The sequence below is a fragment of the Leucoraja erinacea genome, chromosome 13, assembly GCF_028641065.1.
Source record: "Leucoraja erinacea ecotype New England chromosome 13, Leri_hhj_1, whole genome shotgun sequence".
Classification (NCBI taxonomy): Eukaryota; Metazoa; Chordata; class Chondrichthyes; order Rajiformes; family Rajidae; genus Leucoraja; species Leucoraja erinaceus.
This window is the reverse complement of record NC_073389.1, coordinates 43,087,243-43,107,639: the sequence shown is the minus strand read 5'-3', so window position 1 is coordinate 43,107,639 and position 20,397 is coordinate 43,087,243. Positions and strand designations below refer to the sequence as shown.

The window sequence follows — 20,397 nt, the reverse complement described above, 5'->3', positions numbered from 1 at the left end:
TAGCTAACATCAATGCTTGGTGTATTAATGAATAATAGGTTCAATATCATTTTTAATTATTTATTATTTTTCTCCTAGGGTGGAAAGTTTAAGGATGGAGCTCGCTCAGTGACAAGAACTATTCAGAATAATTTCTTTGACAGCTCTAAGCAGGAGGCTATTGACATCTTATTACTTGGTAATACGTTAAACAGTGACTTGGCAGATAAAGCTCGTGCTCTTCTAACGACTGGCTATTTACATGGTAAGATTTATTTTGCAATGAAATATTTATCATGCAATGAAATTCAAAGTGTTTTGATCATTTTGCTGATCTGCATTTTTATGGTATTAGACTTTTTATTGAGAGAAAATTTGTATCTATTGACAAGTACCTTTTGTTTTTAGCTATCACTATAGATTAATGTCATTGGGGGTTTGATAAAGATTCAGAAAATAACCTAGAGAAACTGGATTTGATCACAATTTCAGGGGGGGGAAAGATCAATAAAACGCTATGATGGAACGGCATTGAATGATAAATGGTGTGGATGATTTCCTTAGATTTACAGAAATTTGGGTTTTACAAAATCTCCTTAGAACAAAAATCTGACTGTCTTTCCTTTGTGTTCTCCTGTACACATTTACATCAGGGGGATTAATAATCTTGCACCGCTTTTAACAAGTTAGTATACAAGTTGGGCCTCACTTTTTTTAAATACTCTTTCGTTCTCTTCAAATTTAAAATGTTACTTTACTAAACAAAGTTTTAAATACATTTTAATGACTTGATCAACCTAAAAAAGGCTTGTATTTCTAAGGTTCCTTGCAATTTCTTCCATAGCTTTTCAAAGCACTTCAGAGGTTGGATATTTTTTATCATTTAATAAAGAATCTTACTCCATTGGGTACTGTTTGATACTGTAGCTAGTTCGCCATAGCTACCCTACGTTGGAAGAAACCATGCATGGGCAATTTCTACCCCACAATATAAAGTTTATCACCTGTAATGTTAGAATCTTCATGAACAATCCCAAAAGTTACTGACCATTCCATCATAACTCAGGAACTTGGATGTTTTGCCAATGACAATGCTTCATTTAGTTGGGCACAACGGGGCAAGAGAGAGCACATTTAAAGATGAACGCAGTGGGTGCACCTTTACTGGGAGGGCATCCTTGGGTAGAGACACCATCGAGCTTACCATCTTGCAAGGTGACTAACTATCTACCCGTGCCATGAGGCACCTTTTGTTCCCTCAGTGAAAGTGTCTGGTTAGCCATTCATTCATTCATCAATTCAATCATTCAATCATCCATTCATCCATTCATTCATTCATTCATTGCCCCAAAACAAGATTTAAAACGAGTTATCTTTGATCCTGTGGCGGTAGTGGTGGCAGAGGCAACATCTATTGTGTTACATGGTTTTTTGCAATGCATTCTGTTCCTGGATACCAGGCAAAGTTAAGATGCTTCGTATGCAACAACCTTTCAGTTTTGGTGTGAGCCAAGTTACTCGAGCTGTTGGGGTGGTTTTACAAGGCATTGCCACCTTGATCAGTGAAATAAGGTATATATTTTGATGTGCCTCTATTCCAGGCCAGATGCATCACCCAGATTATTAGACTCCCACTGCAAGTCTTGAGAGATTAAGTACATTTTACCCATATTTGGATATGAAAGCTGATTGATTCCTTTGAAAGATATGATCTCTTGTTTTTCTTAGAGTAGCTTTAAACCACACTCCAACATCTACCTAATGTTTGCTCATATGAGGTTTTATTAAATTTTGCATAATACATGTATGTAGTCTAAAAATTCTTCAGCATTAGTTTGCACATGTTAATTTGTACTTTAGAAAACCTCGTGTTGGAGGGCAACATGGGATGAGAATTTTTGTCAGGTGGGTGAGGAGATGACAGTGGGCCAGTAATGTCGGGGGTGGTGTAGGAGAATTCTGATGAGGAAAAGGGAGGCTATCATTGGGGAGCTGGCTGGAGATCAAGTGGTGTGTTGGGGAGAGAAACTGAGGTGTCTGAATGAAAACCAGGGCTACAATATCAGAACGACAATATAAGAAATTGTGTGGCGTGAGATGGTTAGAGCAGACACTCTGAACACTGGAGGTAAGGTCCATTTTGGAAGAACCTTCATTATCAGATCCCCTCTCCCCACCAACCTTTGGTAACACAGGTTGGGCTTGAAGTAATGCTGGGCCAGTTAATTTGTATTATATTGTAACCACAATTTTTTTTTAAATATATGTTCTTAAAGGTAGTAACTTTGCTAAACTGAATATTAGCATTTCTTTGCCATTTCATTTACCATTCAAATTCAAATGTTTCTTTAAATATTGGGCAGATTTTCTGCTCGTGTGCCAGTGCTTGTTGCTGTGCTGTCTCGGTTGCTGGTTCTCCTGCCCTGTGTTGGAGTGGACTCCCCAAAGTTACCGTGCCCCTCTTCCCGAACTGACCATGGAACTTTTGTTATACAGTCTAAAACCAACAGTGTCATCTTATATACAGAATAATGAATGTGATTATTACAACAAGTAACGCGTGTAGGATTTAAATTGCAGCTTGTGTTTAAATGTGTATTTTTAATCTGTTGTACATGCATGTTGAGGTTTCTTTTGACTTGGGAAAGAACTTGATGTGCATAAGTGCATTAAATGCTTTTTCTTCTTCTTTTGCTGTGGCTGCAGTTCGAGAATTGACACTTCAATCAGGTATAGTGCTTTGCCTAATCTTTCTGAAATAACAACACAATCGGTCACCTTAAAGCTTCCTTTTGTTAATTGCAATATCTTCAAAAGGAATTGAAGTATTTACCATTCTGTGCAGATAATTTATTAGTATTAAGATGTTGTTTATTGTGTAACAGTAGATATTTCAGATCTATTATAATAAATGTTTTTGCTCTAGTAGACTAAAATATAATCCATTTACATTCAGTGATCCAAATACTCCCATTGATTGATATTGCAATAAAGTTTAAACTTTTAAGTAGCCACATAAGAATAAAAATTGTATCTGAGAAAATTGAATTGAAGATATTAATCTGCTAATTATTGGCACACACATTTCTTGTTCAAAGTATCAGTTTTTTGCTTCCGTACCCCTCAATCATGAGCAGATCTTTGCTTTGTCCTCGCCTTCCAATTTTTATGAGCAAAAATACCTTTAATTTTCTCATGAGAGATATTTTGGCCACAAACTTTAAATTATTGGATGAGCATTCAGGAAGTGCTGCAGTCGTTTATAGAGGACAACATGCATTATGATATGTTAGTGTGCCATAATACCACAAGTTGATGATGTATCCAGCATATAAAATAACAGTGTGTAGAACCTTTTTTTTTACTACACTCTTAAGAGAATTCTAAAAATATTTTTAGGTGATCAGAGGCACAAGGCAAGTAATGAATAACCAAAAATTGTCTCTTCCTGCAAACATTCTCTTCCTTAACTTCCTATTTCTCCTGACAGCACCATTCTTGATCTTACTTTTCACAAAGATTCATGTGGATATAGCAGAAAAGTATATGAAAGAGGGGAGAGGGAGAGGGGTGGGGGGTGATGAATGTGTGAACTGAACGAGAAAGAGAGGAATATGAGCAACAATTGGAAGGCAAGGGCAAATCCAAGACTTACTAAATAGTTGGGTGGGGTGGGGCAGAAGAAAGAGGATCACAAAACTGACACTTTGAACTAGAGAGGTGTGCCAATAAGTATGGTGTAAGGAAAGGATTAACAAAAAAAAAAGTAATTATTACTTTTAATAATGAACACCAATATGACCTAAACTATTTTCAAATTAATGTTCTTTGCAATTTATTCCCTTAGTCAGAGATAGGTGAATTTATAATGGGAAACAAGGAAATGGCAGAACCGTTAAATGAGTACTTTGATTCTGCCTTTACTAAGGAAAACGCAAACAATCTCCCAGAAATATTAGACGACCGAGTATCTAGTGGGAGGGAGGAACTGAAGGGAATCCACACTAGTCAGGAAATGGTGTTAGGTAAACTGTTTGAAGGCAGATACATCCCCAGGGCCTGATGGCCTGCATCCCAGAGTACGCAAGGAGGTGGCCCTAGAAATTGTGGATGCGTGGTGATCATTTTCCAATGTTCTCTCGACTGGATCAGTTCCTGTGGACTGGAGGTTAGCCAATATAACTCCACAAGGAAGGAGAGAGAAAACGGGGAATTATAGACCAGTTAGTCTTACATCGGTAGTGGGGAAGATGCTTGAGTTGATTATTAAAGATGTTATAGCAGCGCATTTGGAAAGCAGTGATGGGATCAGTCAGTCAGCATGGATTTATGAAGGGGAAATCATGCTTGACTAATCGTCTTGAATTTTTTGAGGATGTAACAAGTAGAATGGATAAGGGAGAGCCAGTGGATGTGGTGTATCTGGACTTTCAAAAAGCCTTTAGCATGGTCCCACACAAGAGATCAATGTGCAAAATTGGAGCACATGGTATGAAGCTGCAGGGTGACTTGGATAGGTTGGGTGAGTGGGCAGATGCATCACAGATGCAGTATAATGTGGATATATGTGAGGTTATCCACTTTGGTGGCAAGAACAAGAAGGCAGATTATTATCTGAATGGTGTCAGATTAGGAAAAGGGGAGGTGCAATGATACCTAGGTGTCCTTGTACATCAGTCACTGAAAGTAAGCATATGCAGGTGCAGCAGGCAATGAAGAAAGCTAATGGCATGTTGGCATGTTTGAGTTTAGGAGCATGAAGGTCCTACTGCAGTTGTACAGGGCCTAGGTGAGACCGCATCTGGAGTATTGTGTGCAATTTTGATCTCCTAATTTGGGGAAGGACATTATTGCTATTGAGGGAGTGCAGTGTAGGTTCACCAGGTTAATTCCCGAGGCGCATCTGACATATGAAAGAATGGGTCGACTGGGCTTGTATTCACTGGAATTTAGAAGGATGAGAGGGAAACATATATTATGGAAACATATACAATTCTTAAAGGACTGGACGGGCTAGATGCAGGAAAAATGTTCCCGATGTTAGGGGTCCAGAACCGGGGGTCACAGTTTTAGAATTAGGGGTAGCCCGTTAGGACTGAGATGAGGAAAAAAGTTTTCCCCTTGAAAGTTGTGAATCTGTGGAATTCTCTGCCACAGAAGGCAGTGGAGGCCAATTCACTGGATGTTTTCAAAAGAGAGTTAGATTTAGCTCTTTGGGCTAAAGGAATCAAGGGATATGTGGGAAAAGCAGGAACAGGGTACTGATTTTAGATGATCAGTCATGATCATATTGAATGGCGGTGCTGGCTGGAAAGGGCGAATGGCCTACTCCTGCACCTATTCTTTTCCTATGTTGAAAACATTATGAAAATCCCTGCTATTTTTACAGAAGCCAATTAAAATGCACATGTATAACCAACGCGAGGGCAGTGAACTAGCACTATGGATTATACTTTCACTGAATACAACCACAATGTAACATTTTTTTTTTAAGTTGTAGACAAAATCTTCTATATACTGTTTCTAATGCACACCGCAGAGTAATTGATGCAGGTTTTACAACAGCATCTCCTGTTATAAACTAACTTAATGGGACCCTTCAATTGGTTATATTTCTCGTAGAATTATCTCGACAGTACAGATGTAGTTGCGTTCATATTGTCCTGTTGCACATAAATTCAATTAAGGTCAGTTTCAAATTCAGAGTTGATGGTAGTAGAAAAACGATTGCACTGAACATAATATGCTGGTTACTATGCAACAAAAGCATTTCACTGTACCTTGGTACACGTGAACTAAACTAGAAAATAAGCTGAAAAAAGATCTACAAATCACATTATCTGGTGTTGATCTGGTGGTAGGACAGAGGTGGAACTTAAAACTAACTCGATTTATTTGATTTCCGTTTAAGTCATTTGAATTGTATACCTAGTTGTTTTACAGAGATAAAAATGTTCGAAAACTGTTGGGATATTCACTGCACGAATTAAGGATGAAATTATGGACTGCCTCTGTTACTAACATACTGTAATAATTGTTTCTGGGGTTATATTATTGAAATCATGGCTATTTAATTCAAAATACCATAGGGTAATTCAGAAAGCTGAACGAATTGAAGTCTTGCAGGGCAGGCAGGCACTCATTCAAGTAATTGGTTGCTGGTAAGGTAAGGAAGGATGAGGAAGGCATGTGGTTAGGGAAACCCAGCGAATGATGGATTCCTTGCGATTTGTGGAATTCAATCTCCACTTTTAGCATTCAATCAAGAATTGCATTTGAGCCCTAATCAAGACATTGCATTTAAATTAAGTAAAGTACATAGTACTGGAGTAACTCAGATGGTCAGGGAGCATCTCTGGAGGACATGGATAGGCAACGTAGGGGGTTGGAGACTTCAGACTGATTTGTAGTTGGGAGGGATGGAAGGAGGTGGAGGTGTCACAAAGCCTGGCAAGTAATAGGTGGATACAGGTGAGGGAGAGGGGAATTGATTGCCAGATGGGTGGACAAAGGCTAGAGTTGAAAAGGAAACAAAAGGCTGTCAGATAAAGAAGTAACTGCAGAAGCTAGAAATTTGAGTAAAACACAACGTGTTGGAGCATCTCAGTGAATCTTGTGGCTCCATTCATTTTAAATTTGCGCATTTAATATAGTTGAATTTCTACCTTTTGGTCCACTTGTTTGATTTAAAATGTGAAGGCAAAAAATGTGACCCTTGCAAATCTGAGGCCACTTTAAGTTTACTTTATTCTATTTCTTGATACTTCCTCAAAAGATAATTTATTTTCTAATAAAACAGATAGTCTATCCTAAATCAGAATTTGAAGCTGGACAACTATGTATAATTACATGGTTCAAAAAGAAAATTGTATTCTAACTTTACAGCTTCCACTCAAGTTTTACATGGTATGTGTGAAAACTATCATAAGTATACCAAACCAAAACGCATCAGAGTCTGTGTTGGAACCTGGAATGTGAATGGTGGAAAGCAATTTCGCAGCATCGCTTTTAAGAATCAAACGCTAAATGACTGGCTATTGGATGCACAGAAAAAAACTAATGTTCAGGAGTTACAAGGTAAAACCTTGCATTTGGTAGCTTCAGCTGCACTCAGTATTGTGTTTTATAGTGTGTGTTTAGTTTAGTTTTAGTTTAGTTTATTGTCATGTAGCCTCCTTAAGTACTTGACCATCATTAAAAAAACAAAATTGCAACATCTTAGTCTGAAATGGATGACTCCTGAATTTTAAACAGTGATTCTAGATTCTCTCAGAAGAAGAACCATCCTCTTCACATTTGCTCTGTAAAGACTCTTCAGTCTTGTACATTCCAATTAAGTCCCCTCTTGCTCTTCAACGGTCAAGCCCAACCTGTCCAATCTTTCCTTGTTATTCAATCCACCCATTCCAAGTCTTAGCTTAGTAAACTTTCTTTGAACATGGAAAAAATAGAGAACTTAGTGTCTTGGTGCCAAGACAACAATCTCTGTCAATTTTAGCAAGACGAAGGAGCTAGTCCTAAATTTCATAAAACGGGATGGGATTTTCGCCCCAACATCAATGGTGCTGAAGTGGAAATTGTTGAGAGCTTCAAGTTCCTCGGCATAAATATCACCAAGAATTTATCCTGATCCAACCATATTGAAGATGCAGCCAAGACAGCACACTAATGTTTCTACTTCCTCAGAAGACTAAGGCAATTTGGAATGTCTCCAACAACTCTTACCAATTTCTACAGATGCACTGTAGAAAGTGTCCCTTCAGGGTGCATCATAACTTGATTTGGCAACTGTCTGTCCAAGGTTGTGAGAAATTGCATAAAGGTGTGGATGTAGCTTAATCCATCCCACAAATCAGCCTTTTCCCACCTCACCTCCCAAATCAAACCCCACACACCAGCCAACTTACACCCTGGTTATTCCCTCTATCCCTATCTTGTCAGGCAGAATATACAAAAGCTTGAAAACACATAGCGCCAGATTCAGGAACAGCTTCTTACCTGTGTTTTTAGACTATTGAATGGATCGCCAAAAATCTAAAGTTAAAGTCTCCCAATCCTACCACGTTGTGGGCCTTGCGCACTTTTTAATCTGTATTTTCCCTGTAGCTATAACACTGTAATTCTGTGGGCAACAACTTGTAGTTTGAAATAGGAGACCAAATGCAATCTTGATTAATGGTGGAGTAGGTGCGAGGGGGTAACTCACTCACTAACTTACTATTTGGAATATAGAGCATTGAACAGGACAGCACTGGACCAGGCCCTTCATCCCATAATAGAAATCTCTGCTAACCATGATGCCAGTTAAAATTAATCCTATCTGCCTACGTATGATCTACCTGTATATCCGTCCATCTTCTGCATGTTCATGGGCCTGCCTAAATGCCTTTTAAATGTTACTGTCGTATCTGCTTCCACTATATCCTCGCAGTCTATTCCAGGCCCCTACCACTCTCTAAAAAAATGTATACATAAAACTTACTTTAAACTTTCTCCCTCTTTGCCGGCATGTATTTGACTTTTCCACATCGGGGGAGAAAGCCACTCATAATTTTATAAATTTGGATCGTTTCTTCCCTCGGCTTTGAACGCTCCAGAGAAAACAATCCAAGATTGTCCAACTATTATAGCTAATACTCTAATAAAGGCAACACCATGGTGAAGCACTTTTGCACCCTCTCAAATCTCCACATTCTTCCTGTAATGCAGCAACCATAAATGCACAAAATACTCCAGCTTCATACAGCTGCAGTATGCTTTGCTAATGTTTACACTTGGTGCCCCAACCGATAAAGGCAAGTAAAGAAGGTATAATTACACCTTCTTTACAGTCCTAACTATTGGTGTTGCGACTTTCAGCGAGCTATGGGTTTGCACCACAAGATCCCACTAAACATCGATACTACGCAGGGTCCTGCCATTTATTAAATATTTTCCTTTTAGATTTGGCATCTAAAAATGCAACATGTTAAGCTCCATCTGGATTAAGCTCCATCTGCCAACTCTCTGTCCATATTTCTAACTGATCTGTATCCTTTGACAAAATTCTTCACTCTGCCAATTTTCATGTCATCGGCAAGCTAATCGCCCACCTACATTTTGTCCAAGACCTATTATGATTTTGTGTTCTTTCTCAGAGCATGTATGTTCCTTCCACCAAGCCAATGGTCTCTCCAGAAGTATTATCCTTGGCTTGCATCTTTTTTAAATTTCCTTTGTGTTAAATTGCCAAATTCATTGAAGATTAAAGAATATTTTTTCATTTCTTTTAATTTCAGATAAGGGGAGCAGACCTGTAGACATATTTGCTATTGGATTTGAAGAAATGGTTGAGCTGAATGCCGGAAATATTGTAAGTGCAAGGTAGGTAATAATACTTTGATATTTGTCATTCCAAATTTTGTTGCAAATGAAAAATGAGGAAGTAAACTGATTTCACTTTACCTGCTAGAGTCCTTCGTGTGTGATATGGTTAAACATAGATGTAAATCATTATTTGATTTTTTATTTTACTGAATTATATGTGATGGCTTATTTGAATAGGAAACCAGTTCAATGTAATTGTTTTTTTTTAGTTGAATAATGTTAATTGTAACAGCAACAATTTTATTTGTCCTAAAGTATAACAATCCCAAATCATTTGATTCTGTATGTTATCAACATCACATTTCAATACAGTAAACCCTTGCTTTAATGGACCCCTTGTTAACAGATTTTAGATATAGCGGACAGACCTGCAGATTGCACCCCCGGTTCGCACTGCCACCTCGGCTACTTAGCGCCCCAGCTACTTAAAAGTCCCCCGACGCCACCTCTCAACTCGCAAGGTGCACCAGCGAGCCCTTTTTCACCTACACATGGTGCTGTTGTTATAGACAATAGGTGCTGGAGTAGGCCATTCGGCATTTCGAGCCAGCACCGCCATTCACTGTGATCGTGGCTGATCATCCACAATCAGTACCCCTTCCTGCCTTCTCCCCATATCCCTTGACTCCACTATCTTTAAGAGCTCTATCTAACTCGCTCTTGAAAGTATCCAGAGAATCGGCCTCCACTACCTTCTGGGGCAGAGAATTCCACATGCACAACTCACTGGATGAAAAGGTTTTTCCTCATCTCCGTTCTAAATGGCCTACCCCTTATTCTTAAACTGTGGCCCCTGGTTCTGGACTCCCCCAACATTGGGAACATGTTTCCTGCCTATAGCGTGTCCAAGCCCTTAATAATCGTATTTGTTTCAATAAGATATCCTCTCATCCTTCTAAATTCCATTGTCTACAAGCCCAGCTGCTCCATTCTATCAATATATGACAGTCTCGCCATCGCGGGAATTAACCTTGTGAACCTAAGCTGCATTCCCTTAATAACAAGAATGTCCTTCCTCAAATTTGGAGACCAAAACTGCACACAATACTCCAGGTTTGGTCACACAAGGGCCCTGTACAACTGCAGAAGGACCTCTTTGCCCCTATACTCAACATGCCATTGGCTTTCTTCACTGACTGCTGCACCTGCATGCTTACTTTCAGAGACTGATGTACAAGGACACCCAGATCGTGTTGTACTTCCCCTTTTCCTAACTTGACACGATTCAGATAATAATCTGCCTTCCTGTTCTTACCACAAAAGTGGATAACCTCACATTTATTCACGTTAAACTGCATTTGCCATGCACCTACCCACTCACCCAACCTGTCCAAGTCACCTTGTATACTCATAGCATCCTCCTCACAGTTCATACTGCCACCCAGCATTGTGTCAGATTCAAATTTGCTAATGTTAAATGTTAATCCCTTAATCTAAATCATTAATGTATATTTTTAAATAGCTGCGGTCCCAGCACCGACCCATGCGGTACCCCACTTGTCAATGCCTGCCATTCTGAAAGGGACCAATTAATCCCTACTCTTTGTTTCCTGTCTGCCAACCAATTTTCTATTCATATCAGTACCCTACCCCCAATATCATGTGCTCTAATTTTGCCCACTAATCTCTTATGTGGGACCTTAACAAAGGTTTTCTGAGTCCAGGTACACTACATCCACTGGCTCTCCCTTGTCCATTTTCCTAGTAACATCTTCAAAAAATTCCAGAAGATTAGTCAAGCATGATTTCCCCTTCGTAAATCCAGGCTGACTTGGACTGATCTTGTTACTGCTATTTAAATGTGCCGCTATTTCATCTTTTATAATTGACTCCAGCATCTTTCCCACCACCGATGTCAGGCTAACTGGTCTATAATTCCCTGTTTTCTCTCTCCCTCATTTCTTAAAAAGTGGGATAACATTAGCTACCCTCCAATCCACAGGAACTGATCCTGAATCTATAGAACATTGGAAAATAAACACCAATGTGTCCCAAGATTTGATATGATATGCCATTTAGTGTCACTATACATGTACAGTGAAACTGAAAGCTGCTCGTACTCAGTGCATACATACAATTTTACACAAAAAACAAGAAACAGAAAAACAAAACAGAAGGGAGATGGGGGGGGGGGGAATAGGTGCACAAATTCTACGGCGCTACATACATATATACATATATACAGATGGAAGTCCGTGTTGGGCGGTGTAGTCAGTGCATGTGTGGATTTGAATTTATGGTAGATATAATTCTCGGGAAGCAGCTATTCCTGAGTCTGTTTGTCCTGGATTTGATGCACCTATAGCGCCTTCCAGAGGGCAGCAGGTCGAACAGTCCAAACGCAGGATGGGAGCTGTCTTTGGTGATCTTCTTTGCCCTGCTAAGGCAGCGGGAGGTGTAGATGTCCATCAGGGAGGGGAGAGGGCAACCAATGATCCTCTGTGCTGTCCTGGTTACCCTCTGAAGCCTCTCCCTGTCTGCCATGTTGCAGCTGCCATACCATGCTGTAATGCAGTATGTCAGCAGGCTCTCGATGGACGAGCGGTAGAAGGTCAGCAGCAGGTTAGAGTCACCTCTAGAGCCATTTCTAGAGCCACCTCCTTAGGTACCCTGTCTAATGTAGCGGCTCATATTGTAGACTTTGGGACAGCGTTTTCTTCGGGCTGCTGCCATTGAGAGGATGCACTCAGGCACCGTGGGCTCTGTCACCTCCCACCTGCTGCTGTTTCTTACTGTTGGCTGTCACTCTGCCCACTTGATCACTCCCACCCCTTCCTACCCTCCATTTTCCTTTAGCACTTCCAAACCAACCTAATACTATCGAAGTTAAATTGAAAGATGCCAGAAATACTCAAAAGATTAGGTAGCATATATGGGAATATAAACACAGTTAACATTTAAGGTTGCTGATATTTTTTCGGAAGTTCAGTTATACTCTTGATCAGTTAGCTGCCTTCAGCCTCCCAAGTTCTCCTTCATTGTGAGTATGCTTAAAGACATGACATTTCAATTTCATTTGTGCATAAAATATATAATTGCTTACAATTCTTTGACAGCACCACTAATCAGAAATTATGGGCAGCTGAGATTCAGAAGAGTATCTCGAGGGACTGCAAATATGTACTTTTAGCTTCTGAGCAACTCGTGGGTGTTTGCCTCTTTATTTTTATCCGACCACAACATGCTGCATTTATCAGGTAGGTTTTTTGTATTATTTGATTTTTTTTAAATATGCTTTTAGCTGTGTTTTCTGTTAATTGCAATAAAAATTGTACAGCAAAATGACCTGATACTGTAATTTGGGCAAGGACTCCATGTCCAAAACATTTAAATGCTTCATACCTTTATTGAGTCATCTCTTCACCAGGCTTCTACCAAATTTGGGTGATGGAACCTAGCTCCCCTATAATGTTTGTTTCTAATGTCATTTGTTTGAAGATGTGAGTCTCCATAAAATATACAGGTCTAGTATTAATTCATCAAAACTATCTCTGTAGCTGTCATGTTATATTCTGCACTATCTTTACTTTGTCTTTTGCACAACCTGATGTACTTGTGTATGGTATGATTTGCATGGAGTACTTTTGAGAGCCACATGTGAGAAAAGTGATTGATATTGATGGTGCATAATGAAATGCTGATGACCTTGGTCACGTTTTGCTGTTCTCCCACTGCCTTCTTGCTGTTCATCTCACTGCCCCTTTGATGCCTCTTTCCCGGTCCATTCATTGATGCCTCCTTTCTACTCCCTCACTGCTTTGCCCACTGTATCTTATTTCCAACCTGTTGGACCTCTGCCTACCAACACTGTCTGTATTTGAGTACGATAGGTTATGTATACTATCAATGTTTGCACTGAAATAGAGTCATTTATATTTAGTCAATCCATTGCCACATATACATCTTATTCTCTTGGTATTTTTCACGCAGTTCAATGTTTGGTAGATTGTTGTCTTTGATTGGATTACCTGTTTGTGACTTTTGGACTGTCTTTTTGAGAATAATTACATTCACAAATGTTATGTTCTTTTACCTAAATTTTTTTGATCATAAATAAATATCTTGTAAAAAAAACTTGCTAATGTTTTGGGTTAGACACTGGCCTTTCATTTATAGAATTAGGATCAGAGATGAATTTTAAATATGAACAGAGTTTGCAACAGTTTAATCGCTCTCAGGCATGAAACTATTGTTAAAGTAGCAAAAATTTGCTTGAAATTGAAAATTTTGCATTATGTAGACAATTGAAGGTTCTTATAGAAAATAGAATATTGTCCAGTAAAGGATGCCCAAAGGTTAGAATTAGAGCATGTTGTTATGCCAGAATAGGTAGAGCATTGCCCTCTTTAAAAAATAGTGATATACCTTAACCCAACCTGATTGTTAAGGCTAACTGAAAGGAGAGTCCGTATGTTCTCCAAAATGATTATCCATCACTGAGCATAGAATATACAGTGCCCTCCAAATGTTTGGGACAAAGACACATAATTTATTTATTTGCCTCCACAATTTGAGATTTGTAATCGAAAAAAATCACATGTGGTTAAAGTGCACTCTGTCAGATTTGATTCAAGGTGATTTTTATACATTTTGGTTTCAACATGAAGAAATTACAGATGTGTTTATACATAGTCCCCCCCCATTTCAGGGCACCATAATGTTTTGGACACATGGCTTTACAGGTGTTTGTAATTGCTCAGGTGTGTTTAATTGCCTCCGTAATGCAGGTATAAGAGAGCTCTCAGCACCTAGTCTTTCGTCCAATCTTTCCATCACCTTTGGAAACTTTTATTGCTGTTTATCAACATGATGACCCAAGTTGTGCCAATGAAAGTCAAAGAAGCCATTATGAGACTGAGAAACAAGAATAAAACTGGTAGAGACATCAGCCAAACCTTAGGCTTACCAATGTCAACTGTTTGGAACATCATCACGAAGAAAGATGGGTCTTTGTCCCAAACATTATGGAGGGCACTGTAACTATTTTGTTCAAGTAAATGTGGTTAGAGTAGGCAGTCATGGTTTGCTAATAAGCGTAATGCCATTTTGTTTCAGGGATGTCGCAGTGGACACTGTGAAGACTGGAATGGGAGGAGCTACTGGTAACAAAGGGGCAGTTGCTGTCCACATGCTGTTCTATACCACCAGCCTTTGCTTCCTCTGTGCCCATTTTGCTGCAGGACAGTCGCAAGTCAAGGAAAGGAATGAGGATTACATTGAAATAGCTCGCAAACTGAGCTTTCCTATGGTAGGATCAGCATTATTTAGTTAAATGCAAATGTTTTCAACAGCAATGTACATTGGAAAGCTTGTGTTAGTTCCTGGAAATATTTTGTTTGCAAATTTGCATAATGCGTTAAGTATTTCAGTCTAAAAATATATGGGCATTTCGCAACTGAAATTAAGTCCTAAAGCACCTTTAAAAACTTTTGTTGTAAACATTGTACAAAACGTATTAGCTAATTTTGCATGAATGATTATGTGATGAGATAAAATCATCACAAAAGCTTCCATGAATGATTATGTGATGAGATAAAATCATCTTTATTTGATGATGTCAAGTGAGGGATACATACTAACTATACTTAGATACAGTTCCACCATTGATGTTCCGGCAACAAGTGGTCGGGCACCTCCTGTAATTTGTACAAAATTCTGAGAGCACACATATAGTCGTCATCTTTTTTCCCCCCCCCCCCCCCCCCCCCCGAAAATGTGGCAGCAGATCTCTACCTCATTGGGCCTTTGTGTCCATCAGCAGAGTCGACTTTACCCCCTGCAACCGAGACTGTGGAACACTTGCCTGGTCGGTGCCAGCAGATTCATTCCCATGGTTGACCTCTGCAACCAGTCGGCGGGTCGAATTTTCCCCCATGGCCGGAGCTCTGAAACTCGCGCCAGGCTATAGCTGGCAGACCCATTCCCAAGACCGGCTTTGTGGGTCTTGGCTCCCTGGCAGCCTAGACCGACCATTCCAGTACCGTTGGACTCTTCCTGGAGGCCTTGGCCATTGCTGGTCTTGCAAGACGGATAATCCAGAAAGGCTCTGGAACCAAGGGTGCCGGAAAATTCGTGGTGGACCTGCAATTATAATCTTGCTGTTCATCAAATTTTAAAAATATGAGAACATTTGTAATCAACTTATGACGTAAGACTTTCATTTTGAAAGCCTGCCATGCGAACACAGTATTTTATGAAAACCACTTCAGGGCAATTCGTGATCAACAATATATGCTGAACCACTCATTGAAGACCACATACCAAATAATTCTTGAAAATAAAACCTTTTCATCCAAGAGAAAGAAATGAAACGTGTGTCATTGTTTACTGCAAGACCTGTGAATATCGCTCATTCTTATGTGCCTTTGAAGTGGTGGTCATCTACTGCCTTGAACATGCAGCAATCTGGTAAAGATATTCACAATGAATGGCGGTGCTGGCTCGAAGGGTCGAATGGCCTCCTCCTGCACCTATTTTCTAATTGTTAGGGTGTTTCAGGATTTCCATTTAAGCAAAAGTAATGTTTTATTTGAAAATCAGAAAACAGCAGATATAAGAAATCTAAAATTGAAATATGGACTACTGAAAATTCTCGGCAGAGTAAGTGTGTAAGAAGAAGCGATTGACGTTTGAAGATTTCAGGCCAAGGGTTTTTCATCAGATTGATGCTTGTTTTATAACTTTTGCATATCCCATTTGTCGTGCTTTCAGTTTCTCCACATTCCCTCATTAACCAATCAACCAGAAGGCTTCAACAATAGCTTATCACACATAACCCAGACCTCGCCCTGCAAGGGAGATTCCCTTTGCCCTATCAGTATCTCCACTGCACTCTCTGCAGCTTGCTGATTTCCAGTTACCGTTGAATTCACTGCAACCTCTTCCTGGAATGCCAGTTTTAAAGAAGCCGTGGTCCTCTGACCTTTTTCCTTCAGTCTCTTTTGTCCCTTTTCAGACATTCCTTTTTGTTCTATCCACCCACATCTCTGTAACCTAACCCTACTGGTAATTAGTTTTCTTACTTTGCCATTTCTGATCGAGGGTTTTTGAAATGTTCACGGATGCTATTTGACCTGCTTAAGGTTTCCACCATTTCCCAGCTTCCCACCATCCCCAGGGGGATGGAGGGGCGGATGGCCAACTAGTCTCTTTTTCCTCATTTTGATGAAGTCTCTTTGACTTGACATGTTTACTGTTCCATTTTCCAGAGGTGCTACATTACCTGCTGAGTGCTTCCAGCATTTTCTCATTTTCTTCCCCCCAGATTTCCAGTCTACCCAGTGGCTGACTCCTATTTGATTTTTAATTTTCCTTTGCTTGAAGACGCATAATCACATTCTGACCTGATGTGAAGAGGAGTCACTTTTGCATCTCTGGCATTTGGTTCTTTTGTTCATGTTCCTCAATATCAAGTTATCGTTCATATCAAGTGATTACGTTTTTGTCAAGGTAGAGCTGCTTGAAACCATTCAGTAACACCTTCCACTATTTTGTCAGTGACATCTTCCACTAAAATCGCAGTCCACTATGATTTTGCAAGTAGATGTATGGGAACGTAAATAGTTAGTTTGCACATTCTGCTTAATGTGAACAAGACAGAGCTGTGCAGTTTTGCACTTGGTCATATACGTGCCTGTGTATGTATAGTAACAGCCTGGTTTGGAGGCTGGTTATTTATGGAGCATACAGTGCCCTCCGTTATGTTTGGGACAAAGACCCATCGTTTATTTATTTGCCTCTGCACTCCACAATTTGAGATTTGTAATAGAAAACAAATCACATGTAGTTTAAGTGTACATTGTCAGATGCCCCCCCCCCATTTCAGGGCACCATAATGTTTGGAACACATGGCTTTACAGACGTTTGTAATTGCTCAGGTGTGTTTAATTGCCGCTTTAATGCAGGCATAAGAGAGCACTCAGCACGTAGTCTTTCCTCCAGTTTTTCCATCACGTTTGGAAACTTTTATTGCTGTTTATCAACATGAGGACCAATGTTATGCCAATGAAAGTCAAAGAATTGTGAAGTACAGAGGCAAATTAATAAATGATGTGTCTTTGTCCCAACATTGTGGAGGGCACTGTAAGCCTTCAGCACCTAACCTGGGTCTTGGGCCAAACAATGCTTATGGCATTTGGAATTGCTGTAGCTTGGATTCTGTAATGGTGGAGACTTCAGGAGGATGAGGTGAACTTACCACCTGTGCCAATGAAGTTGTTTTAACTGTCCTTGGAGACCTTATTTTTAAAATAAGTATTGTTTTGCAGTTAATCTTGAATTTAATTCTAAATCATGTTATCTTCATTTCCTGTAGGGGAGATTACTATTTTCTCATGATTATATATTTTGGTGTGGAGATTTCAATTACCGCATTGATCTTCCGAATGAAGAAGTAAAAGAACTGATAAGACAACAGAATTGGGACTCTCTTCTGTCAGGCGATCAACTTATTAATCAAAAGAATGCTGGATATGTAAGATTGAAATTTCTTAAAATTGTATTAAAAATCAATGAATATTGGAGAGGTTGCATATCAAGGGCAAGCTTTGTTGGCTGTCAAATAATCTTTATCCTGGCATGGTATTTATGGGAGAGGGTAAGGTGGAATTAGAAAGAGTAGCTCTTGAACTCTCCTATGATTTCACAGGGATCACCAATAAATAACCTTATCAGGCTGCATCATATGACATGTAAGCCCTATAGGTTATCTAAATTGAAAAACATAATATTTTTGACGTACATTATTATATTGAGAATTGGAATTTATGGTGAAAGATTTCCAGCCGGCTTTAAAAATATTAAACTTTGAATTGAAGTTGGCAAAGTTGCAGAATATGAAAAGGGAAATGTAAGTCAATGCCATACTCTTTTACTTTCAGATGTATACAAAATATTAATGACCCGGCAATAAAACATGAATTTAATTTAAAAAGACATTAAAGAATGAAACACATGAATAGATTTTAGTGTTTCATTTTACAGGATATCCTGGCTAATTTAAACAATTTTAAGATGTTGACAATTAAAACGGTTTTCACGGGTGGGGAAAAACAGAATGGGGAGGGGGGATTGTTTGTAGGTTAGTTACCTAAATTTGGAAAATTCAATGTTCATACCATTGGGTTGCAAGCTCCTCACTAGTTTTCAGTTTATCCAGTGTAATCGTTAAATCATTTTGTATTTTGTAGATTTTCCGGGAATTTCTGGAAGGTAGAATAAATTTCCCTCCAACTTACAAATATGACTTGTTCTCTGATGATTATGATACAAGTGAAAAATGTCGGACTCCTGCTTGGACAGATCGAATTCTTTGGAAAAGAAGGAAATGGTCTGTTGACAAATCAGGTATGATAACCATTTTTTTGCAAGACATTTACATTTCTAACCCTTGTAATTGATAGTTGGGATTTCTTCACTCCAATGCACCTTGGGGATACTTCCACAATATTCTTAACACTCATCCTCCCATCCCAAAGCGAAGTGATTTGAAGAGAATCCATGTCAGATATTATGATACTAAAAGTACCCCAATTCCTGTTCAGTTCTTCCTGTGAGCACTAATTAGAACATGGGTTTTAACTTCAGATTGGTTTCTTAAACATTAATAGAACTTGTATTAAAGGATGAATATTGCAAGCAACATCAATTATTACTGTTTACCTTAAATTGTTAGAAGGATGAATATTGCAAGTAACATCAATTATTACTGTTTACCTTAAATTGTTAAAAGGTAAGTTAGGTATTGGTTTAACATTCTAATTTTACGCAAAGCCATCCTGTCTCTATTTTTACAGAAGGTCAAGCAGTAATAGAATTAACAATGGCAGATTTATTCTCTTTACGTAACACAGGTTGAAACAATAACATTTACAAATCAAGCTTTATGAGATAAATCTACAATTCAAAATCAAAAAGCTTTCTACTGATTCCCACTAATACTTCCTTTATTCATTTTCCTGCAGTAAATAAATAAAGGCTGTGATAGTGGGATTCAGTAGAAGGCTGATTCAGTAGGTGGACTACTGACCTTTCATATAGTAGATTTGGTTATTGTTTGTGCTTTTTTTTAATTTTGGACAATTTTATACATTATTTATTTATTATTTATTTTTTATTATTTCTTTGTGACTTTTTTAATGATACTGCCTGTAAGGGAAATTCATTTCGTTGTCTCAAATTGAGACAATGACAATAAATTTGAATACAATACAATAGTGGTTTAACATTCTAATTTTACGCAAAGCCATCCTGTCTATTTTTACAGAAGGTCAAGCAGTAATAGACCTAGATTTTGCTTTATGATAAATCTACAATTCAAAATCAAAAAGCTTTTACTGATTCCCACTAATACCAGTATTCAGGATGAACCTAAATTAACGAGTTCATGGAGTCCTGGAACATTAATATATTATGGACGTGCAGAATTAAAAACATCGGATCATAGGTACAATTTTTAAATGTCACAAGTCTGCAATGTTGGTGGCTGGAATGTATAAAATTACTCAATTTACTGCACTGCTAATTTCACTGCACAGTGAGCTAATTTGTCCAAATCAGTCTCAACTGGAATGGCGACAGAAAGATATCTCTACATGCAACTGTTCTGTGTAGTTGTTTGAAAATTGGGGAATGGGTACAAGAAAAGAGAAGCATGTCCTAATTATGTATTGCAATCTTTACTGCTGTCATCCAAGGCTTTATTTTATGTATTCATTACAAATTATATGCTATTTTTATTTTATTTAGGCCTGTGGTTGCCATTATAGATGTAGACATATTTGACATTGATCCTGATGCACGACAAAGAGTGTACAAGGAAGTTATTGCTGAGCAAGGACCTCCAGACGGCACAGTGGTGGTATCACTGACCAGCACCTCCTCAGACCATTACTTTGATGATAACTTGATAGACCATTTGCTTCAACAGTTTGCTGCATATGGTGATGTTATTTTGATAAGGTAACTATGTCTTGCATATATCTGTTTTTCCATCAAGTGTAATATATTAACAATTTTTTTAATTTAATTTTCAAAAATGTGATTGGCATGAAG

General features: G+C 38.7%; 1 protein-coding gene across 1 annotated transcript in view; it reads left to right on the top strand.

Moving 5' to 3' along the window:
- synj1 (synaptojanin 1) overlaps window positions 1-20,397 on the top strand; it is a 73,381-nt gene that overhangs the window by 26,706 nt on the left and 26,278 nt on the right. The window contains exons 12-21 of the mRNA XM_055644214.1: window positions 79-244; window positions 2,686-2,709; window positions 6,865-7,056; window positions 9,258-9,342; window positions 12,402-12,542; window positions 14,401-14,593; window positions 17,660-17,818; window positions 18,534-18,737; window positions 19,674-19,789; window positions 20,092-20,304. Coding sequence (XP_055500189.1) covers window positions 79-244; window positions 2,686-2,709; window positions 6,865-7,056; window positions 9,258-9,342; window positions 12,402-12,542; window positions 14,401-14,593; window positions 17,660-17,818; window positions 18,534-18,737; window positions 19,674-19,789; window positions 20,092-20,304 — 1,493 coding nt within the window. The remainder of the gene's footprint in view (window positions 1-78; window positions 245-2,685; window positions 2,710-6,864; window positions 7,057-9,257; window positions 9,343-12,401; window positions 12,543-14,400; window positions 14,594-17,659; window positions 17,819-18,533; window positions 18,738-19,673; window positions 19,790-20,091; window positions 20,305-20,397) is intronic.